The sequence below is a fragment of the Stegostoma tigrinum genome, chromosome 26 (assembly GCF_030684315.1).
Source record: "Stegostoma tigrinum isolate sSteTig4 chromosome 26, sSteTig4.hap1, whole genome shotgun sequence".
In the NCBI taxonomy this organism is placed as follows: Eukaryota; Metazoa; Chordata; class Chondrichthyes; order Orectolobiformes; family Stegostomatidae; genus Stegostoma; species Stegostoma tigrinum.
In genome coordinates this window covers 14,593,051-14,615,456 of record NC_081379.1, presented here as the reverse complement: position 1 = coordinate 14,615,456, position 22,406 = coordinate 14,593,051, and the positions used below count along the sequence as shown (strand labels likewise).

At 43.7% G+C, this 22,406-nt stretch overlaps 1 protein-coding gene across 1 annotated transcript in view; it reads left to right on the top strand.

The window, feature by feature from the left end:
* Window positions 1-22,028, top strand: part of tmem116 (transmembrane protein 116) — a 32,978-nt gene extending 10,950 nt beyond the window's left edge. The window contains exons 6-11 of the mRNA XM_048556514.1: window positions 1,875-1,924; window positions 3,999-4,076; window positions 5,361-5,499; window positions 7,813-7,957; window positions 11,723-11,799; window positions 21,742-22,028. Of these exons, the coding sequence (XP_048412471.1) occupies window positions 1,875-1,924; window positions 3,999-4,076; window positions 5,361-5,499; window positions 7,813-7,957; window positions 11,723-11,799; window positions 21,742-21,939 (687 nt within the window). The 3' untranslated portion in view covers window positions 21,940-22,028. The remainder of the gene's footprint in view (window positions 1-1,874; window positions 1,925-3,998; window positions 4,077-5,360; window positions 5,500-7,812; window positions 7,958-11,722; window positions 11,800-21,741) is intronic.
* The last annotated feature ends 378 nt before the right edge of the window (window positions 22,029-22,406 follow it).

The window sequence follows — 22,406 nt, the reverse complement described above, 5'->3', positions numbered from 1 at the left end:
ACAGGGTTCTGTCCACTCCTCTGTTTGGCACATTCAATGTCTGATCACTTAGCAAATGACAATTCTCTTTCACATCATTTCATTTTTATTTCCATCTGTGATGCAATTTCTGGCAGCTGTGTTATTACCTCACCTTCTGAAACAAAGGCATAAAATACTGGAAACACTCAGCTCATCATGGAAGGAACGATAAACAGGGAGTGCTACACCTGCCTCTGCACCTCCCCCTGCACCTCTCCCCTCACCTCCATTCAAGGCACCAAGCAAACCTTTCACATCAGACAGAGGTTCACCTGCACATCCAACAATGTGGTCCACTGTATCCATTGCTCCCGATGTGGCCTCCTCTATATCGGTGAGACCAAGCAGAGTCTCGGAGATTGCTTTGTGCAGCACATGCGCTCTGTATGCAAAAAACGATAGCACCTTCTGGTCGTGAACCATTTCAACTCCCACTCCCTGGGTGACATGTCCATCCTGGGCCTCCTTCAGCGTCACAATGATGCCATCCAGAAACTGGAGGTGCAGCACCTCATATTCCTCCTTGGGGCCCTACAGCCCAATGGCCTAAATGTGGATTTTACCAGTTTCAAAATCTACCCACCCCTGGCCTCATCCCGTGACCAACCCTCCTTGGCATCCCTGCCTCCTTGACCTGACACAACCTGTTCAACATCTCTCCCACCGATCAGCTCCTCTCACCTCACTGACCAATCCCCATCACTCCCTACCTGCACTCACCGATCACCATCACCCCCACCTTCCCCAGCGCCACCCCTCCTCTATTTGTTTCTGAGCTCCCTTTAGCCCCAACTTAAAATGCCAACTTTCCTGCTCCTCTGATGCTGCCTGGGTTGTTATGTTCCTCCTGCTCCGCGCTGCATTATCTCCTACCTCTCTTAAGTCTGGTATTTGGAAATGTAGGACAGAGAAAGTAATTAAAGTCTACCCTTATATTCAGTTCAGTACTTGAGTCCCTCTCCATAAATTTACTTTTAAAAACATTTTATCAGCATCGGTTCAATGTCAGGAAAATCAGTCTAAAGCATATATCGTCCTAATGTTGTGGTGGGATTATCGCGGTAAGTTCCTAATGAAGCATTTGCACCTGTACAGCAGGATGGGCTGAGCAACCTCCTTTGGATCTATGCATTTAATGATTACAACACTAATGCTGTAGTTTATCTTAATTATGGAACAATTTGTAAAGTTTAATAGCAGGGGATATATTTTGTTACTTCCCTGCCCTCCTCTCCTAAAGATACTAATTTTGTTTCATGGTGAACCTGCACCATCTCTGGCACCACAGACAAAAGAACACCCAATGAATGCATCTTGGAGGCTATTCAACTGGGAAAGAAGCTGCTAAAACAATTGTGATCCTCTTATATTCAGAAGTCTACAATCATGCTTTTTTCCAGCATGGTGCACTGGCCGTAGGTGATGAGGAGTGGGATCCCCAGATAAATTTCTCCTCCTTTAGTGTGATCTTTTAAAATTATTATAGTTCCCCATATACCAGTGCTGAAATGAACTAAAGTAACACAGGGAGAAATCAAACACCTCTTCCTCGTCAGGGAGGCACAGTGCCTAAGAAATTGAAGTAGGCCACTCAGCCTTTCAAACTGCTCAACTGCTCAATAACATCCGGGTCAATATTCTACCACAACAGGTAATGTCCAATCAAGAGAAGTTAATTCTGTTTTGCTGCAGCTGCCTGGACAATGTAATGAGCTATTACTGTTCTTCATTTTATGCTTTTAAGTTGAAATTTTGCATTATAAGATTTTGAGAATGATAGCTTTTTAAGAACTTGACAATTGATTTGGTTGAATTGTTCGTTTGTGATCTTGTTTTTATTTTGTTTTGAGAAGCTAACTGAAAGCAGTAGCAGACTGAGCAGGATCATATTAATCTTGTCCAGGTAATGTGTACATTCTTTGTTTTTTCCACTTACCCTTGTCTTTGACCATCCTGACTCTCTTCTGAAATTCAAGAGTTTCAACCACTTCTCTGAAGTGCCTGTTCCCCATGTGCATTTACTTCTGAAGGACCCTCCCCCAATCATGTTCTCACCAGGCGCCCGTAGATTTTGACTTTTTTCGCCAGTAGTCACTGCTTTGTGTTTCCCCTCTTAGGTCGACAAAGTGGTTGTCCTGGATGTTATAAACAGGGTCACAGAGTACAAAAGCAAGGAAGTTAGGAAAAAAAACATTAATTCAAGCTCAGCTGAAGTACTGTATCAAATACTGGGTACCAGTCTTTAGGACAAATATGAAGGCATTGGAGACGGTACAGAAAGTAAATTCCAAGTACAGTTCCAGGGCCAGGTATTCTCACTTACGTGTATAGATAGGAGAAGCTGGGGTAGTTCGCCAAAGGTACGGCTGACAGGAAAGCAAAATCATGAAGTGGCTTGGATAGAGTAGACGGGGAGAAACTGTACCCATTGGTGGAAAGGTTAAAAGCCAGAGGACACAGATTCAAGGTGAATGGTAATAAGATTTAGACATGACACAAGAATTTTTTTTAATGCAGTGATTGAAAAGGATCAGGCATGCAGTGAGATTGTGGTGGAAGCAGATTCAGTTATTGCTTTCCAAAAAGGATTGGATAATTACCAGAAGAGAGAAGATCTGCCGGGCTATGGAGGGAAATCAAGGCACAAGGCTAGCTGAGTTGGTCTCACAGACAGCCTGCGCAGACATGATCGGATGAATGACCCTAAAAACCATCTGAGATATCTGCATTTCTCTAATACTGGCCTCTTAAACATCCAGAATTGGTGGCAATACCTTTTTAGCTGCTCAGAATCTAGCCATAGAGTCATAGAGATAAACGGCATTGAAACAGACCCGTCAATGCAACTCGTCCATAATGACTAAATATCCAAAATAAATCTAGTCCCATTTCCCAGCATTTGGCCCATAGCCTTCTATGCATGTACCCATCCAGGTGCCTGTTATATGTAATTGTACCAGCCTCCGTCACTTCCTCTGGCAGCTCACTCTATGCACACACCACCCTCTGTGTGAAAAAATTGCCACTTCGGTCTCTTTTAAATCTTTCTCTTCTCACCGTAAACCTATGCCCTCCAGTTTTGGTCTCCCCAACCCCAGGGAAAAGACCTTGACTATTCAACCTCTCCACGCCCTTCATGATTTTATAAACATCTATAAGGTCACCCCCTCAGCTTCCCACACTCCAGGGGAAATAGTCCCAGTCTATTCTGCCCCTCCCTATAGCCCTGGAATTCTCTTCGAAAAGCTCTCAGCTTTTCCACTTCTGCATCTTCATTAAAGTCGTTCTATAAATCCAAGTTTTCGTTCACCTCATAACGATTTTTTTTATATAAGAGGTTGTTGTGAAATGTTTGGCAGTTCACTTGCCTGTGAAGTACCTCGGGGCATTTTGTGTTTAACATTTTCAAAACTTTGACCACTAGATGGGGCTGTAGGTTAAGTGTTGCAGAACTGTAGATGAAGGTTCCTCCACATCTCAACATTGGGCCTCGAATGATAGAGATTGTGATATCGTGGAATGTCACTTGCTATCGTTGCAGCAGCAGATGCGACGGGCGGAACCTGCTGCAATGAACAACATGGGGTCAAATAGTCTGGTTTCTGAGTAAGATGAAACTTTCAAAAATGTGACTGGGACATAGCTGACACCTAATTGTTGCTTCTGAAATATAAATTCATTCTCCCCACATACATCTGTTTCTCCCGAACTGTCGATGAAGAGTATTAGAGAAACCAAGAATAATATCAAGCCGCTAACTATAATTACCTTCCCCATACCTCTTCCCCGTTTACTATCCGTTTCATACTTGGGGGAAGGTAGCAGACTCAGTTGGGAACATGTGTAATTTGTACTGGAATTTATGGAGGCTATTAACTTCCAAGAGGAAGCTGCCTGAAGGTTATTTTGGTTAGAACCCTTACAGCTAGTTAGAGAGACTTTCAACTTACTAACATTGTCAGGATTTCCTCTTGCAGTTTGATTCCTGTCATCCTGATGGTGCCTGTCTTTTATGTTGGAAATGGATATACTTGTTATGCTAACCTCAGCAATTCGTAAGTAATGTATACCTCAACGTGGTTGCCTTGTGGTTATATAAATAACTTGCAAAGGTTTGATGTCCCTCCCATATCCTCTTCATTATCACAACTGTCAACATCTACCTCAACAACATAGTTCTGTTTTCTCCCCTGTGAATTAAGTTGTTCCAACATTGTGCTCGTATCTATAACTGCCTGGACCCTAAGTTGTGGAATTCCTTCTGTATACCAATCTCCCTCTTTTTCTCTCCTCCTTTAAGATGATCCTTAAATTCTATCTCTTGACCAAGCTTTTGTTACTGACTGAATATTGTCTTGTGTGGCTTGATGTAAATGTTTGTTTGACAATTGCTCCATGGGACATTTAACTGAATTAAGTGTTGTACATTGGTGAATGTTTATATTGTTGCAGTTGGTGCATTTTCATCAGCATAAGCAGATGACTTCTGGTTAGGTAATGACTCCTGGGAAATTTCTGGCTCCAGGTTAAGGAGCCAAATCCCAGGTAAGGACTTGACACCCAGGCTGGTCACTGATGTCCAGGTAGGTTTCTGACCACTAGAAGCTGCTGTGCTATCTTCACACCTCTGCTGAACAACAACACAGCTGTGGATTGGTCATCAGGGTTGAACCATCCATGTGAGATGAGTAACACACACAAACCCTAGAGCTGATGTTTTCCCTGGTTGGACAGTCTAGAACCAGGGGATACAATTTCAGGATAGACCATTGAGGACTGAGATAAGGAAACATTTCATTCAAAAAATATTGAAGCTGTGGAATTGCCTACTACTGAAGGCAGTGGAGGCCAAGTCACTGAATATATTTAAGAAAAAGATGTATAAAGTTTCAGATTTTAAAAATATCAAGGAGCATGGGAAGAAAGCACGAATGCGGCATTAAGATAGGAAATCGGCCATGATTTGTATTGAATGGTAGAGACTTTGTAGCCTATTTAACAGCCTACTCTTGTTCCTAGTCTCAAATCCTTCCCCAGCAATCTGCACACTAAGTTTTAAAGAATGACTCACAAGAATAACTGGATAAACTAAATTGCATGTGAATTATTGAGGACAAATGTCATAGTTTCAACTTTTCATCTTTATTGAATTAACTGATTTGAGCCCAGTTGTTTCTTTATTGCCCTGGGCGATTGTTGTGGCCCTGAGTCATCAAGTTGTTAATTTGCTCATTCAAAACTTTCATTTGCAATCGTATTGCTCTCTGTATGCTGTCCGAGGTCATGGTTATAGGTTAGCAGGGCAGAGATTGATGCCTCTCTTCTCTGTTCCACCGCAGGTGCCTCCTCCTTCACACCAGAATGCTTGAATCAAACAGCAGTTACGTTAATGTCCATAAGAATGCATGTCACAGTGTATACCTGTACAGAACCATCATCCTGCTCATTACCTTCTGTTTTACTTTACTTGGAATTGTGGTAAGGTTACATGTTTAACTTATGTTGAGTTCCCCTTGCTCTCAACCCAAAATGTTGACTCTGCTTTCCCTGCACAGATGTTGTCAGACCTGCCGAGTTTTTTCTGATTTTGTTTTATCCACCAAATTTCTTTGGTTTTCTGTAACACTGAAACTACTGTTTTTCAGAATAAAATTACTAGAATGACAGAACAAAATTCCACTAACATTCATCACTGCACACTTAGTATTAATAAAACCCACTGCCACATCATGGCTCATACCTCCACTTTATCAGCAGCCCTTTGCTTTTATTGGCCTTTTAGTCAATTCATTATCTTTCCTATTTCAATATAATCTGCACTTTTCAACAATATTCCCCCAGTCCTACATTCAAATGGTTAATTTCTGAAGTGGCCTCAGAACTGAGCCCTGCGGTTCAGCAGTATTCACTTCCAAACTTCTCCTTTGTGAACAGTTTTTAATTCCATTTTCCCTTCCTTACCTTGACTGTACAGCCTTTATCTTCTCTATTAATTGCATGCGATGTGTTATTAGGTCTTTCATTTGTCTAAAATTTGTTATTCCCAGCTACCTCTTCAAAGAATTCCACAAGGCTGGTGATCATCCCGATTGATATCCATGCTAACTGCCTCTAAATAATTTATCTAGATATAAAGTAACTTCAGAATGAATTAAAGGCTTAATATTTTTTCATTACACAGCCATTAAACAGACTTGCCTGTATATATCCTGATTACTCCTGTCTGCTTTAGGTACAGTGGCCACTTTGCAGTCCTCCAGCACACGTCCACATAAAATAGGACCCTGAAATATAAAGTGTATGAAGTATGTTATTACTGCACTGGAGTGACTGCTTAGATGAAGCTGATATTTTTGGAGTGGAAATCGAACCCAAGGTCTCCTGACTCAGCTAATGATTCAACACTAACATCAAATAGCAGGGCAGTCCTCACCAACTAATGCTGTAACATAGACAAGCTTCAAACAGCCTTCCCTCCACTTCATTTTCTTGAAAGGGATTTATTTTTTAATTGACTAAATTTAAACATTTTGCAACTTTTGGTGGTTAACAGTAGGTGGGTTAAAGAGATTTGCATGAGTGTGGATGCAAATGTAGTTTGGATGTACAATTTTAAAAGAAAGCTTAGTTCCTTTTTCTAAATACAGAAGATAATAGGGTTAAATTTGTGATGTTCAGATGTTTGTGAATGGACTAGTCAGTGATGGTGTTTCTGTGTTTACTTTGATTTGTTTTAGGCTAATTTTCACATTGTCACACCTCCCACTTTGAAATTCAGTTCCACTCTTGTATTTCACCCTGTTGACCATATGTGAGGCTAAATGCTGAATGACTGTGGGGTACTTGACAACGAGAGTATCACAAGTGAGCTTGACCCATGCTCTGCTGCTGTGTGCACTTCTAGAGGAAACACTGGTTGAGGAATCAATCTGTTGGATTCTTTACCTCCTTTTGATGAAGGCCACAGGGGCTGTTTGTAGCACTATCAGTGCTGTTATAGTTGACAGAAGCAAAGGCAACATTAACTGGGGATTGAATTCATCCTGATTATCTTGTTCCACCAAACATTCAGCAGCCTCGTCTGGAAGCTGTAGAACTTTTCCTCCAAACTGCTACATCTCTCAGACTCCTCCTTTTGGGTTGCTCCTTTAAAACCCAATTCTTTGACTGACCTTTTGGTGAATGGTCCTGCTATTTCTTTGGTTAAATAACCTTTTACTTAGTAATGAGAATAGGAAATTTTGTTCTTGGGCTCATTATAAATGTCTTGACTTAAAGGTAAATATTACAACAGTATAAGCAATGTGCAACATACATGGATGTAAATAATATAAACACAATATTTATGTGAGCCCAGGTCACAAGGTTGATTGATCTTCCAGTCAATGACATTGATATTGCCAAATTGCTCAGAGCTTTGCTTAGCTGGGATTTTTGGCTTTTCAGCATTTGGGCTTACATGCACATCTTGCTCAAGTAGCCACAATGTATGCTTTCTTATTCCTAGTAATACCTAAAATGTTTGTCACAATTTTTAAGTAGCAATTATGCATGCACGAAGTCCAAAGGTTGATTGTTCTCGCCCTCCAGAACAGTAGATCCTTTAAACCAGGAGGCTGTTTTTTCAAGCTGTACAGTACTGATTAAAACAGACTTTGGCCTAATAATAGGTCATTGTTTGATCAAAATATTTTAGCGCTCATAAGCTTTTGTCAGAAATATTGTTGACTAATCATCTAAAGACTAACTAATTTGGCAGTTTTATTTAACTTGTTCCATTCATCCCTACAGATTCTCCTAATTAAATCTCGGATCCTCTATAAGAAACTAGTGACTCTGACTGGATTTCTTGGAGACCAGCAATGGGCAAAGATCAGCATGATTGAGAGGAGAATCTTCCTCTATCCTACAGCTTTTCTGTTTTGTTGGGGACCAGGTTAGTAGAGTCTAACAAGGTGCTCTCTGTGATTCTGTAGATGTGAAAATAAAACCAGATTAGAGAGTGGAAGGGCACATTGATGCACCATCTAACTGCTCAATTCATAGAATCCACACTGTGTATTCAGTCCACACTGACCCTCCAAAGATCATCCCTCCCAGATTCATCCCCCTATCTCTGTAACTCTGCATTTCCCATGACTAATGCACTTAGCCCACACATACCTGGACAAAACCACTTAACCTCCACATTTTTGGACTATGGGAGGAAACTGGAGCACCTGGAGGAAATCCATGCAGACAAACTCAACACAGACAGCAAACTGAACCTGGGTCCTTGACATTGTGAGGCAGCAACGCTAACCACTGAGCTATCGTATTGCAGTTATTCAACTATTTAAGACTTACCAGATAACAACACAAGAACTATGTGTTTTAGCCTGCCTTAGATTCTGGAAAAGCCCCAGAAGATTGGTAAACTGCTAATTGTTTATGAACAAACAACCTCTTATTCAAAAGGGAAGTGGATTTAACAAAAAACAGATAACTATAGGCCATTAACTTAACATCTGGTACGGGCAAAATGTTACAGCCTACACTTCATCTTCATTATCCACTGATGTAGTACCACCAGATCGACACACACATGAGATCAGCTGCTAAACTCATCTTTTTGTTCATGTTCACTCATCTGGTCTGATTATACTATACTTTGTAGTACATGGGAGAGTTACATTAGAGTGGTATTCACGGTTTTTGTTATCCTTGAGGAGTCCAAACCACTGACTCCTGCAGATAACTAAGACAGGGTGTGTTATAAATGATGTATTAGCAGAGCATTTAGAAACCAATAATATGAATCAGAATGGGTTCATGAAGGGTAAGTCATACCTCATAAACTTATTACAGCTCTTGAGGAGGTAACGAGTAGGATAGATAAAGGAAAAGCTGTGGGGATGTAATATATTTGGAGTTCCAAAAGGCATTTGATAAGGTACTGCACATAAGGCTGTTTTATAAGAGTCATGGTATTGGAGGCAATGTATTAGCACAGGTAGAGGATTAGCTAACTAACAGAAGGCAGGATCGGGATAAAGGGGCATTTTTATGATGGCAACCCACAACTAGTGGAGTGTCAGAGTATTCGTGCTGAGACCACTATTATTTGCAAAATTTCTTAATGACTTGGATGACAGAGAAGAATGTACTAGCACCAAATTTGGGATGAAACAAAATAGGTAGGAGGCAAGTGTTGAGGATGGCACAAGGAGTCTTCAAAGGGATATAGACAAATTAAGTGAGGATAAAAAATCGGCAAATGGAATATAATGTGGGAATATGTGAGGCTTTGCACTTTGTCAAGAAGATTAGAGGAGCTGAATATTATTTTAATGGAGAAAGACTGCAGAGAGCTACAAAAAGGGAGAATTTAGGTAACCTAGTGTATAAATCACAAAAACCTAGCATTCAGGTTCAGCAGGTAATAGGGCAGGCACGTGGAAGGTTGGCCTTTATTTCAAAGGGACTGGAGCATTAAAATAGGGAAGTCTTGCTAAAACTAGGCCCCAGTCAGATCACAGTTGGAATACTGTGAACAGTTTCGAATTTTTAAATGAAAGATATACTGCTATTTGAGGCTGTCCAATAAAGGTTCACTCGGTTGATATCAGGTACAGAGGAGTTCTATGATGAAGAAACATTGAATAGGTTGGACCTGTATTCATTGGAGTTGAGATGAATGACAGGAGCTCTGATTGAAACATACAAGATTCTTTGGGGTCTTGACAGGGTAAATGTGGAGAAATTGCTTTCCCTTGTATCAGATCTAGAACCAGAAGGAATAATCTCAGAGTAAAGAGTCACCCATTTAGACAGAGATGAGGAAGGACATTCTTTCTCTTAGTGTGGTGAATCAATGGAGTTCTTTACCACAGAGGGCTGTTGAACCTGGGTCGTTAAGTATACTCATGGCTGAAATGGACAGCCTTTGTTTTAATCAGTAAGGGGATCGAGGGATATGGGGAAAAGGCAGGAAAGTGAAGTGAAGGATTAAAAGACAATTTCATTGAATAGTGGTACAGACTAGTTGGGCCAAATGACCTCCTACTTCTCCTATGAATGATGGTCTTAAAATAAATGTGCTAGACAGATTACAGCAGGGATTTGCTGAGCAGTCGTGGCGGGGGGAAATGCAAATGGAACTTCTAAATAGTTTGGACAGTTCCAGTAGTTGTTATAGAATCCCTACAGTGTGGAAACAGGCCCTTCGGCCTAACAAGCCCATACTGACCCTCAAAGCATCCCACCCAATCTATAGATCCCTGAACACCACGGGCAATTTAGCATGGCCCATCCACCTAGCCTGCACATCTTTGGACTGCGGGAGGAAACCGGAGCACCTGGAGGAAACCCACGCAGACACGGGGAGAACATGCAAACTCCACACAGACAGTCGCCCGAGGCTGGATTCGAACCCAGGTCCCTGGCGCTGTGAGGCAGCAGTGCTAACCACTGAGCCGCTGTGCCTCCTGTAATCCTTCATGAGATATACAAAATATTGTTTGGACAGTACATACACACACATAGTTCTCTTTTGCATTAAATATCTAGGTCTTTAAGGCAGTGCACCACCAAAGTTAGTAAGATTGATTGACAGCACAAGGTAAACCAGAACATAGTGATATGGTGACCACACACTTGGGTCTTAAACTCCTGAAGTGTTCAGGTTAAGGCAAGTCCAAGGGAGGAGAGTGTGGTGGAACTATATCATCATTCGTGTATTGTTACTGAGTCAAGGTCCGGGAGCACCCTTCCTCATAGCATTGTGGGTGTAGTTACATCCTGTGGACTGGAACGGTTTATGAAAGCGGTGAGGAACCTCCTTCTCAAGGCAATTAGAGATGGGCAATAAATGCTGGTCCAGGCAGTGATGCCAATATTCCATGAACAAATAATTTTTTAAAAAATTGCTGTTGGAAATGAAGAGAATAGGCTTAGCCAGATCATTATTAGTTACCCTATAAATCCTAGTTATTCTGACAGAGAAAACTTGGGAGAGAAAGAGTGAGGGGTTAACCTAAATCAGGAGGCAACTAACCATGTAATCATGCCATCGGCATAACACTTAAAGAAAAATATCTGAGATGGTCATTGAGGGAGAAACAGCACTCTACCAAATTGGTAATGTACATTGTGTGAATAGAGAATTGGAAATACTTTACCAGTTATCCATCCATATACATGGTACAGTAGAAATCATAAAGGTTACCAACAGAATCAACAAGATGATGACGAGGACAAACCATATCTAAGGTTAAGGGTAGACTTGATCATGGTGTAGAACTTTCTTCCATGGTCATCACAATTCCAAACCAGTGGGAAGATCCACAGGTTAGAGAAGGTGGGAAAGAATTTTAAAAGGAAAAATTGACACAAGTGATAATAGTGGTGGTAGAAGGAAGAATGTTGAATATTGCAATTATAGGATCATGAGATAGGAGTTCACAGGTTGGCACGTATCATCAACAAATAAGGAAAGAAAGATTGTGCCAAATATTCCACAGGTGACCATTACTTATCAGATAATTATTTTGTTGTGTATTTTGTGTAGAGGAGCCTCTCCCTCCATAGGTTATCCATACAATAGGTGGATGGTTATGTTCGTGATGCGTGTACCTCTGTTGGTTAAATGTTGTCATGTTTGTTGAAGAAAGCCAAAGAAACCTAATTTTAACCTCTGTTTATGGTTTTTTTTTCCCTTTAGCAACGATTCTGGCCGTGGTTAAGCTGTTGAACCCAAAGGACATGCCTTCTCTTTATGCTATACTCTATATCTTACAGGTGAGCTTTCCAAAACAATATTTAGTTGTGGGTTAGGGGTGGGGGGTGGTGGTCAGGGGAGGGGGTGGTGCTATACCTCTTTCCCTTGGTCAGAGGGACTAGATGATGTAGTGTGACTCTAATATGATCTGGTTAGGCTAACTCCCTTCGCTCATTTGAGCAATAATTAAGATAATTATTCTTGTTGATGCCATTACCTGGGCCAGCATTTATTACCCATGAGTTTGTAGACTTGCTCGTTGAGCTGGTGTGTTTGATTGTAGATGTTTCATCTCCCTGCTAGGTAACATCATCAGTGCACCTCCGGTGAAGCGTTGGTGTTTTGTCCCGCTTATTATTTATATGCCTCGATTTGCTGGAATCAGGAAGTTCTACCAATATCTTTCCAGATGTAAATCTGTAATAATTATGGACCACAAACCCCAGTTAAGTCTACTTAAAGATGACAAGGCAGTGCTGCTCATAGCTTCAGGCCACATTCAGTGGTGGGCTGTAATACTAAGTGCGTATAATTATAAGTTGTATTACCATCTGGGAGGCCAAGTAGCAAATGTGGACACATTGAGCTGCCTCCCACTGGCAGGTGCACCACCAGTGGTGCTGATGGAAGAGTCATAATGGTTTTAAATTTTCTGGACACACTTCCAGTCACAGCTGATAGTCTCAGACTTCGGATGCAGAAAGATCTGGTCCTAGCAAAACGGAAACAGCTGGTGGTGATGGAGGAAACCGAAGGGCCATCACAACCAGAATTGAAACCCATATGGACCCAGAGAGATCAGATCACATTAGAGAACAGCATTTTATTATGGGGAGCAAGAATGATTGTCCCAAGCAAAGATCGCTGCCACATACTGGCTGAACTCCACCAGGGTCATCCTGGATTTTGAAAATGATGATATTGGCAAGAGGTTATATCTGGTGGCCAGGATTAGATGCAGACATTGTTGGTGGAACAGTGCCCACGTTGCCATCAAGGACAAAAATTACCACCAGCAGCTTCCCTCACATTTGTAGGAATGGCTGGCTAAACCTTGGACTCCATTATACATTGACTATGGAGATCCTTTCATGGGCTCAATGTTCTCAATCATTGTAGACACCCACTCAAAGTGGCTGGACGTGCAAAGAGTCCATTCATCCAATACTGGCAATGGTAGAAAAACTGTGCATCTTTTGCGAAACACGGACTCCCAAAAGTGTTGGTCACAGATAACAGGCCATCAATTACCAGCAGGAATTTGAGTGTTTCCTAAAGTCAAATGGTATTTGACATGTAAGGACAATTTCATTTCATCCAGTGGTTGGGCAGAAAGAGCAGTCCAAACATTTAAGGCAGGCTTAAAGAAACGCACTGCAGTTTCACTAGATAGCAAACTGTACAGTTTTCTATTTGATCATAGGACCACCCCTCATGCAACTACAGGGATAGCTCCAGATTTGCTAATGGGGTGAAGACCCTGCATCAGATTTAATCTGATCTTCCAGGACCTGTGGGGGAGGGTGAAGGTGAAACTGCGTCCAGAATGCCAAGGCTGGACACAAGACTCCACTAAGGAAGACAGGCATTTTACTTTAAGGGACAAAGTTTGGTGTAGGAACCGTGGGAATGGCCCTGTATGGGTAACAGTCATGGTTGACACAAGGCCCGACCCTGTGATGTGTAGAGATCGGGTGGGTGTGATGGTTCTGAACAAGCATGTGGACCATATGAAAGCTGCAAACTTGCAAACGGTACAACACCCTTTCTGACTGTACCAGAACCTATGGGTTCTCCCCCTCCATCAAACATTGAAAAGACCTTGGAATCTGAGATGGACATGGGGATCTCACTGCCTCAATGCCTTTCCCACCTGAAGAGAAGAATAAATTTCTTCTGAGATGCCCCGGGTGCAAGAGTTGAGCTACTGTGCGTTACACGCTGCCTGTATCAGGGGCAGAGTTGGAGGAACCTGACCCAGTGCTAAAATGCCCCGGAAGGAGCTACTAAAAAAAACTGGCTATGTCCATGGACTCAGAGGGGGAGGGACGTAGTGACTGTAACAAGGTCAGCCAGATAGACCTCATTATTGTGAATTCCCTGATTGGTGCAGATTAACAGCCCTAATCATGGAGTCTTGGCTGATAGATAAGAACAAGAGAGTATCAGACATCCTGTTCACTCTGAAAGCTGCCTCAAAAGGATGTGGATCAGTGTCGAGGAATCTCCACATTCAAATAAAAGGTGACTTGGTGACGGGATATAGGCCTCTGGAGTTACTTCAAGTGCATTGTTTAAGAAAGGATGGAGAGAGAAAACAGGGAACTGTAGACCTGTTATCCTGATGTCAGTAGTACAGAAAATATTAGAATCTATTGTAATGATATGATCACTGGTTATTTAGAGAATTATTCTCTGGTTGAACAGGGTCATTATGGGTTTATAAAGAAGTGGCTGGACGTGCATAGACTGCATTAGGCAAAACCAGAGAGTTTTTTTTTGAGGATGTCAATAAAAGAGTCTGAAGGGGGGAAGGCTTTAAATAAAATCCCACACAGGAGCTTAATAAAAACATGGTATTAGGGACACAATATTGGATTGAATTAAGAATTGGTTACCTGGCAAAAAGCTGAGAGTAGGAATAAATAGGTCATTCTCAGATCAGCAGGTTATGACCAGTAGGGTATTGTAAGGATTGGTGCTTAGACACTAACTGTTCACAATCTATATCTATGATGTGGATGGTGGAAGTGGGGATCTGCTGATGATACACATGTTAGTGAGATTGAGAGTTGGAAGGAGACTGCAAAGAAGCTTCAAGGCAATTTAGACAGGGCCAAATGATTGGGTGAGAGCTTGTAAAATGGAAGATAATGTGGATATTGTGACATTATTCACATTGTCAGAAATCACACAAATACCTGGTTATTGTCCGACAGATTCACTTGAAAACACAAGTTTTCGGAGCCTCACTCCTTCTTTGACAACTTATGTTTTCAAATAAGCCTGTTGGACTATACCTGGTGCCCCGTGATTTCTGACCTTGTCCACCCCAGTCCAACACCAGACCTCCACATCATGTTATTCATATTAAGATAACAAAGTGTGGACCTGGATGAACACAGCAGGCCAAGCAGCATCTCAGGAGCACAAAAGCTGACGTTTCGGGCCTAGACCCTTCATCAGAGAGGGGGATGGGGACAGGGTTCTGAAATAAATAGGGAGAGAGAGGGAGGTGGACCGAAGATGGATAGAGGAGAAGGTAGGTGGAGAGGAAAGTATAGGTGGGGAGGGGATACGTCAGTCCAAGGAGGCGGGAAGCTCCAGGAGCTTAAAAAAATTGAGATCTGAAATCCCGGTTATTTACTGAGTGAAACTACAACACTAAGAAATAGGAACCAGAATAGACTGTTCAGCCCCTCGAGTTAGCTTCGCTATTCTATAGGGTCATGGCTAATCCAACATTCCTTACATCCTCTTTCCTGCATTTTTCCTGTACCCCTTGAATTGCTATTGATCAAGAATCTCTCTCTCATTTTTAATTATACATAAAGACTCTGCCTGACAGCTGTCTGTGGTAGGGAATTCCAAAGACTGTCAACCCTCTGAGAGAAGAAATTCCTCCTCATCTGAGTGTTAAATTTGACCCCTGTGGAACCCTACTGATCGCAGTCATCAACCTGAACAGGAATAGCTATTTTCTGCCCTTTATATAATTTTCTATCCATGCCACAGATCCCATAGTTGAAGCAGAAGCATTTCACTAATAATATCCTTCCTATAAATTGGAAAGGGGTGCAGAAAAGATTTACAAGGATGTTACTGGGACTGAAGGGTTGAGTTATAGGGGAGAGGCGAGGTGAGTTCAGACCTTTCTCCCCTGGAGTTTTGGAGATGAGGGGTGACCTAGTGGAGGTTTACGAAATCATGAGAGGCGTAGGTAAGGTGAAAAGCAGAGGTCATTTGCCCTCAGGTAGGGGAGTTCAAAACTAGAGGGTATAGGTCTAAGGCGAGAGGGGAAAGATTCAAAAGGGAAGCAGACGTTGCTGGGAAAAAGAAATTAGCTGTAGAAATAGACCTAAATAGATATATGCTTTATTCACCTAATACATAGCTTGATCAGGAAAAGGCTCTCAGTCTAAGCTGTCGCTGTTCTCGTGGAGAAAAGTGCAATAGCTAATTAGCCACTAGAGAACCCACAAACATGAAGTGATAATTACCTTTTTTCACTGAGAAGTAATGTTGGTTGAGGGATGACAATTAATCAGGAAATTAGGAAAAACTCACCAGCTGTATCAAATAATTAACAAGGTGTGGAGCTGGAGGAACACAGCAGGCCGGGCAGCATCAGCGGAGCAGGGAAGCTAACATTTTGGGTCTGGACCCTCCAGCTTTCCTGCTCCTCTGATGCCTGGCCTGCTGTGTTTCTCCAGCTCCACACATTTGTTATCTCAGATTTCAACAAAAGTTCCTACTATCTCTGTATCAAATAATGTTGTGGAGTCTGGTCTGAGATCGTGTTGTGATTTTCCTTTGTACCCAACTAGATTATCTATCCTGGTAATACTAGATGTTTGAAATAGAAAATTCCTCAAACAATAGCCACATCCTAATGAATACAGTGCTGTAGTCGAAAGAACAGGTTATTTGGTATATTAACACGGTGTGAAGTTGGATGAACACAGCAGGCCAAGCAGCGTCAGAGGAGCAGGAAAGTTTGATGTTTCCGATTGAGACACTTCTTCAGAAATGGGGAAGGGGAAGGGGATTCGGAAATAAATAGGGAGAGAGGGGGAGGCGGATCGAAGATGGTTAAAGGAGAAGATGGGTGAGAGGTGACAGATAGGTCAAAGAGGCAGGGATGGAGCCAGTGAAGGTGAATGTAGGTGGGGAGTTAGGGAGGGGGTAGGTCAGTCCAGGGAGGACAGACAGGTCAGGGGGGTGGGATGAGGTTAGTGGGGCTTGAGGTGGGAGGAATGGTTAGGGAGGCGGGGACTAGCTGGGCTGGTTTTGGCATGTGGTTGGGGGAGGGGAGATTTTGAAGCTGGTGAAGTCCACATTGATGCCATTGGGCTGCAGGGTTCTCAAGCGAAATATGAGATGCTGTTCCTGCATCTTTCGGGTGGCGTCATTGTGGCACTGCCCAGGATGGACATGTCGGCTGAGGAGTGGGGAGGGGAGTTGAAATGGTTCGTGACTGGGAGGTGTAGTTGTTTATTGTGAACTGACTGTCAGTGTTCCATAAAGCGGTCCCCAAGTCTCTGCTTGGTTTCCCTGATGTAGAGGAGGCCACATCGCGAACAGCGGATACAGTATATAACATTAAACAGATGTTCACCTGCACATCTGCCAATGTGAAAAGTCTTCCTAGGGCCTGGGATCGAGGTGAGGAGGGAGGTGTAGGGGCCGGTGTGGCACTTGCTTCGGTTGCAGGGAAAAGTGCCAGGGGTGGTGGGGCTGGAGGAAAGTGTGGAGCGGACAAGGGAGTCACGGAGAGAATGGTCCCTCCGTAAAGCACATAAGGATGGGGAGGGAAAAATGTCTGTGGTGGTGGGGTCGGATTGCAGATGGCCGAAATGTCGGAGGATGATGCATTGGATTTGGAGGTTGGTCGGGTGGTACGTGAGGAGGAGGGGGATTCTGTTTTGATTATTATTGTGAAGGGGGGTGTGAGGGATAAGATGCGGGAAATGCGGGAGACACAGTCAAGGGCATTTTTGATCACTGTGGAGGGGAAGTTGCGGTTCTTGAAGGAAGAGGACATTTGGGATGTTTGGGAGTGGCATGCCTCACTTCAGGAGGAGATGCGGCAGAGGCAAAGGAATTGGGAATAGGGGATGGCCTTTTTAGAACATAGAACATAGAACATAGAACAGTACAGCACAGAACAGGCCCTTCAGCCCACAATGTTGTGCCGACCATTGATCCTCATGGATGCACCCTCAAATTTCTGTGACCATATGCATGTCCAGCAGTCTCTTAAATGACCCCAATGACCTTGCTTCCACAACTGCTGCTGGCAACGCATTCCATGCTCTCACAACTCTCTGCGTAAAGAACCTGCCTCTGACATCCCCTCTATACTTTCCACCAACCAGCTTAAAACTATGACCCCTCGTGCTAGCCATTTCTGCCCTGGGAAATAGTCTCTGGCTATCGACTCTATCTATGCCTCTCATTATCTTGTATACCTCAATTAGGTCCCCTCTCCTCCTCCTTTTCTCCAATGAAAAGAGACCGAGCTCAGTCAACCTCTCTTCATAAGATAAGCCCTCCAGTCCAGGCAGCATCCTGGTAAACCTCCTCTGAACCCTCTCCAAAGCATCCACATCTTTCCTATAATAGGGCGCCCAGAACTGGACGCAGTATTCCAAGTGCGGTCTAACCAAAGTTTTATAGAGCTGCAACAAGATCTCACGACTCTTAAACTCAATCCCCCTGTTAATGAAAGCCAAAACACCATATGCTTTCTTAACAACCCTGTCCACTTGGGTGGCCATTTTAAGGGATCTATGTATCTGCACACCAAGATCCCTCTGTTCCTCCACGCTGCCAAGAATCCTATCCTTAATCCTGTACTCAGCTTTCAAATTCGACCTTCCAAAATGCATCACCTCGCATTTATCCAGGTTGAACTCCATCTGCCACCTCTCAGCCCATCTCTGCATCCTGTCAATATTTTTACCGGAAGATGGGTGACAGGAGGAATATTCTAGGTATTTGTGGGAGTCGGTATGTTTAAAATGGATATCGGTTTCCAGGTGGATGCCAGAGATGGAGACAGAGAGGTCCAGGAAGGAGAGAGAGGTGTCAGAGATGGTCCAGGTAAACTTAAGGTTGGGGTGGAAGGTGTTAGTGAAGTGGATGAACTGTTCAAGCTCCTCGTGGGAACATGAGATGGCGCTGAAAGTCATCAATGTAATGGAGGAGGAGATGGGGGATAGGGCCATTGTAGCTTGGATTGTTCCACGTAACCCACAAAGAGGCAGGCATAGCTCAGGCCCATGCGGGTACCCATGGCCACCCCCCTTGTCTGTAGGAAGTGGGAGGAATTAAAGGAAAAATTGTAGAGGGTGAGGACGAGTTCAGATAAGTGGATGAGGGCCTCTTTGGAGGGAGACTGGTCGGGCCTGCGGGACAGGAAGAAGTGGAGGGCCTTGAGGCCATCTGCATGGGGAATGCAGGTGTATAGGGACTGAACGTCCATAGTAAAAATGAGGTGTTGGGGACCGGCGAATTGGAAGTTCTGGAGGAGGTGGAGAGCATGGGTGGTGTCACAGACGTAGGTAGAGTGTTCCTGGACCAAGAGGGAGAAAATGGAATCCAGATAGGTAGAATTGTATCAGTGATATTGGGAACTGCAGATGCTGGAGAATCCAAGATAATAAAGTGTGAAGCTGGATGAACACAGCAGGCCAAGCAGCGTCTCAGGAGCACAAAAGCTGATGTTTCGGGCCTAGACCCTTAGGCCTGAAACGTCAGCTTTTGTGCTCCCGAGATGCTGCTTGGCCTGCTGTGTTCATCCAGCTTCACACTTTATTATTCAGATAGGTGGAGATAAGTTCGGTGGGGCAGGAGCAGGCGGAGACAATGGGTCGACCAGGGCAGTGAGGTTTGTGGATTTTGGGAAGGAGATAGAAGCAGGCGATGTAGGGTTGTGGAACGATGAACTTGGAGGCTGTGGGTGGGAGGTCACCTGAGCTGATGAGGTCATGGATGGTTTGGGAGATGATAGTTTGGTGCTCGGGGCTGGAGTCATGATCCAAGGGACAGTAGGAGGTGGTGTCAGAGAGTTGGCGCCTGGCCTCAGCGAGGTAGAGGTCAGTGTGCCATACTGCAACTACACCTCCCTTGTCTGCAGGTTTGATGGTGAGGTTGGGGTTGGAGTGGAGGGCTGCACATTCTATGGGGGAGAGTTGAGTGAATGAGAGGGATGGAGAGGTTGAGGCGATCGATGTCTCGACGACAATTAGAGATGGAGGTCGGGGAGGGTACAAGGTCTTGGGGCGGTGTCCAGGAGGAGGGGGTGCATTGGAGGCGGGTAAAGGGGTCACTAGAGGGAGGAATAGGCTCATGGTTAAAGAAATAAGCACGGAGGAGCAGGTGGCAGAAAAACTGCTCAATGTCCAAATGAGAGTTATATTCATTGATGGGTGGAGGGGGACAAAGGTGAGTCCTTTATTGAGGACTGACCTTTCGCCCTGAGTAAGAGGGAGGTCTTGGGGGGCGGGGGGGGATGGTGACGACTCAGCAGGGCTGGGTGTCATTGTCTTGTCTCGAGATGCTGGCGGTGAACGGAGTGACGGCGGTGGTGGGTGGTATAAAGTTATTTTCTAATGGAAGCATCATCAGTATGGTTCACAAGACATCTACTGAAAATAAGAATATTCGTTAAAAGGAAACAGAGTCTAGGTCACTGACTGCAATTCTCTATATTCCAAATGTTTCAGAAATCAGCAACATTCCTACAAGCTTAATTCTATCAATTTTGCTCAGCACCCATTCTGTGTGCCTTCACACAGCTTCGAAATAAATTCCAGTGTTGTCCCACGGTAGAAGAGAAAATCAGATGGGGCTAATTTTGCAGGATGAACGCTGCACATCTCCTGAGAGGCTGAAGAGTATATTTACAAGTCAGGGAGCCAGCTTTTAGCAGGAGAAATGTGGGACGTTGCAGATGCAACAAACAGGTTCTGGAGGTGGGGCACTGCATAAAGGCTGTGGGGGAAGAAAAGGTTAAATTGAGGATGACAAGGTGTAGAGCTAGATGAACACAGCAGGCCAAGCAGTATCACAGGAGCAGGAAACCTGACGTTTTGGCCTAGACCCTTCTTCAGAAATGGAGGGCGGGGGGCGGGGGGGGGGAAAGAAAGCAGGAGGGGGATTCTGAAATAAATAGAGAGAGAGGGGGAGGCGGACAGAACAAAGAACAAAGAATATTACAGCATAGGAACAGGCCCTTTGGCCCTCCAAGCCTGCTCTGATCCAGCTCCTCTATCTAAACATGTCACCTATTTTCCAAGGATCTGAATCCTCCTGCTTCCTGCCCATTCATCTCTCGAGATACATCTTAAATGACGCTATCATGCCCGCCTCTACCACCTCCACTGGCAACGCGTTCCAAGCACCCACCATCCTCTGCCTAAAGAACTTTCCACTCATATCTCCCTTAAACTTTTCCCCTCTTGCCATAAAATCGTGACCCTTAGTAATTGAGACTCCACTCAGTGTGGATAGCAAGAAGCTTTCTCCCCCCAGTCTATACCTCATGATTTTGTAGACTTCAATCAGGTCCCCCCAAACCTCTGTCTTTCTAATGTAAATAATCCTAGTCTACTCAACCTCTCTTCATAGCTAGTGCCCTCCAAAAAAGGCAACATCCTGGTGAACCAACTCTGCACCCTGTCCAAAGCATCCACATCCTTTTGTTAATGTGGCGACCAGAACTGTACGTATTCCAAATATGGTCGAACCAAAGTCCTATACAACCATAACATGACCTGCCAACTCTTTCATTCATCAGACGGGGTATCGAGTACAAGAGTGGTCAAGAAGGCATACGACATTCTATCGACCTGTGTAGCCACCTTCAGGGTACAATGGATCTGAACACCCAGTTCTCTCTGTGCATCAATTTTCCCCAGGGCTTTTCCATTTACCATTTTTAAAAGATAGATAAAGGAGAGTAGGTGGAGAGGAGACAGACAGGTCAATGAGGCAGGGTTGGAGCCAGTAAAGGTGAGTGCACATGGGGAGTTAGGGAGGGGATAGGTCAGTCCCCTGATCCAATGATGCTGCCTCCTTGGCCTGCTGTGTTCATCCATCTCTACACCTTGTTATCTCAGATTCTCCAGCATTGGCAGTTCCTACTATCTCTGCTTAATTTGAGGTTAACTGTGTGAGTTTTTGAAAAAAGAAGCATGTTAATCTTAACACACCCTGCTGCTTTGTTTTTGGTCCAGGCATTCACTGCTGCATCTCAGGGACTGCTGAACTGCATTGTGTATGGCTGGACACAGAGAATGCTCCATCACATGAGACAAAAGGCTCGTCGAGACATTGATACACAGACTCCACTCCTGCGTTCTCAGAAGCAATCATACTGTAGCATGCAAAATTCCAGAGTGATGAATCAATTGCTTGTTACTCCTACTCCCTAAGGGGCTTGTTGAGAGATATATAGCTACAATTGCAATCTTGTCAGTGTCAGAGGAAAGAGATAACAAGGTGTAGAGCTGGATGAACACAGCAGGTCAAGCAGCAGCAGAGGAGCAGGAAGGCTGACGTTTTGGGCCTAGAGAAACATTTTTTTTCTGAAGGGTCTAGGCCCAAAACATCAACCTTCCTGCTCCTCTGATGCTGCTTGGCCTGCTGTGTTCATCCATCTCTACACTGTTATCTCAGAGGAAACATATACTGGTTAATTTACAGCATTCATTCAGGAAGTCTGCATTAACCCTAATGCACTTGACAGCAGAACAAAGAAAAAGGAGACAATGGTAAAGGATGCGTTGTTGCCCAAATTGTGTTGTTGAAATCTAGGCCAGACACAGAATATCTAACTCTACATCTGCTCTGCAGTACACGGACTTTTCATTTTAGATTCTGAATTCAGTCCAGACAAGGG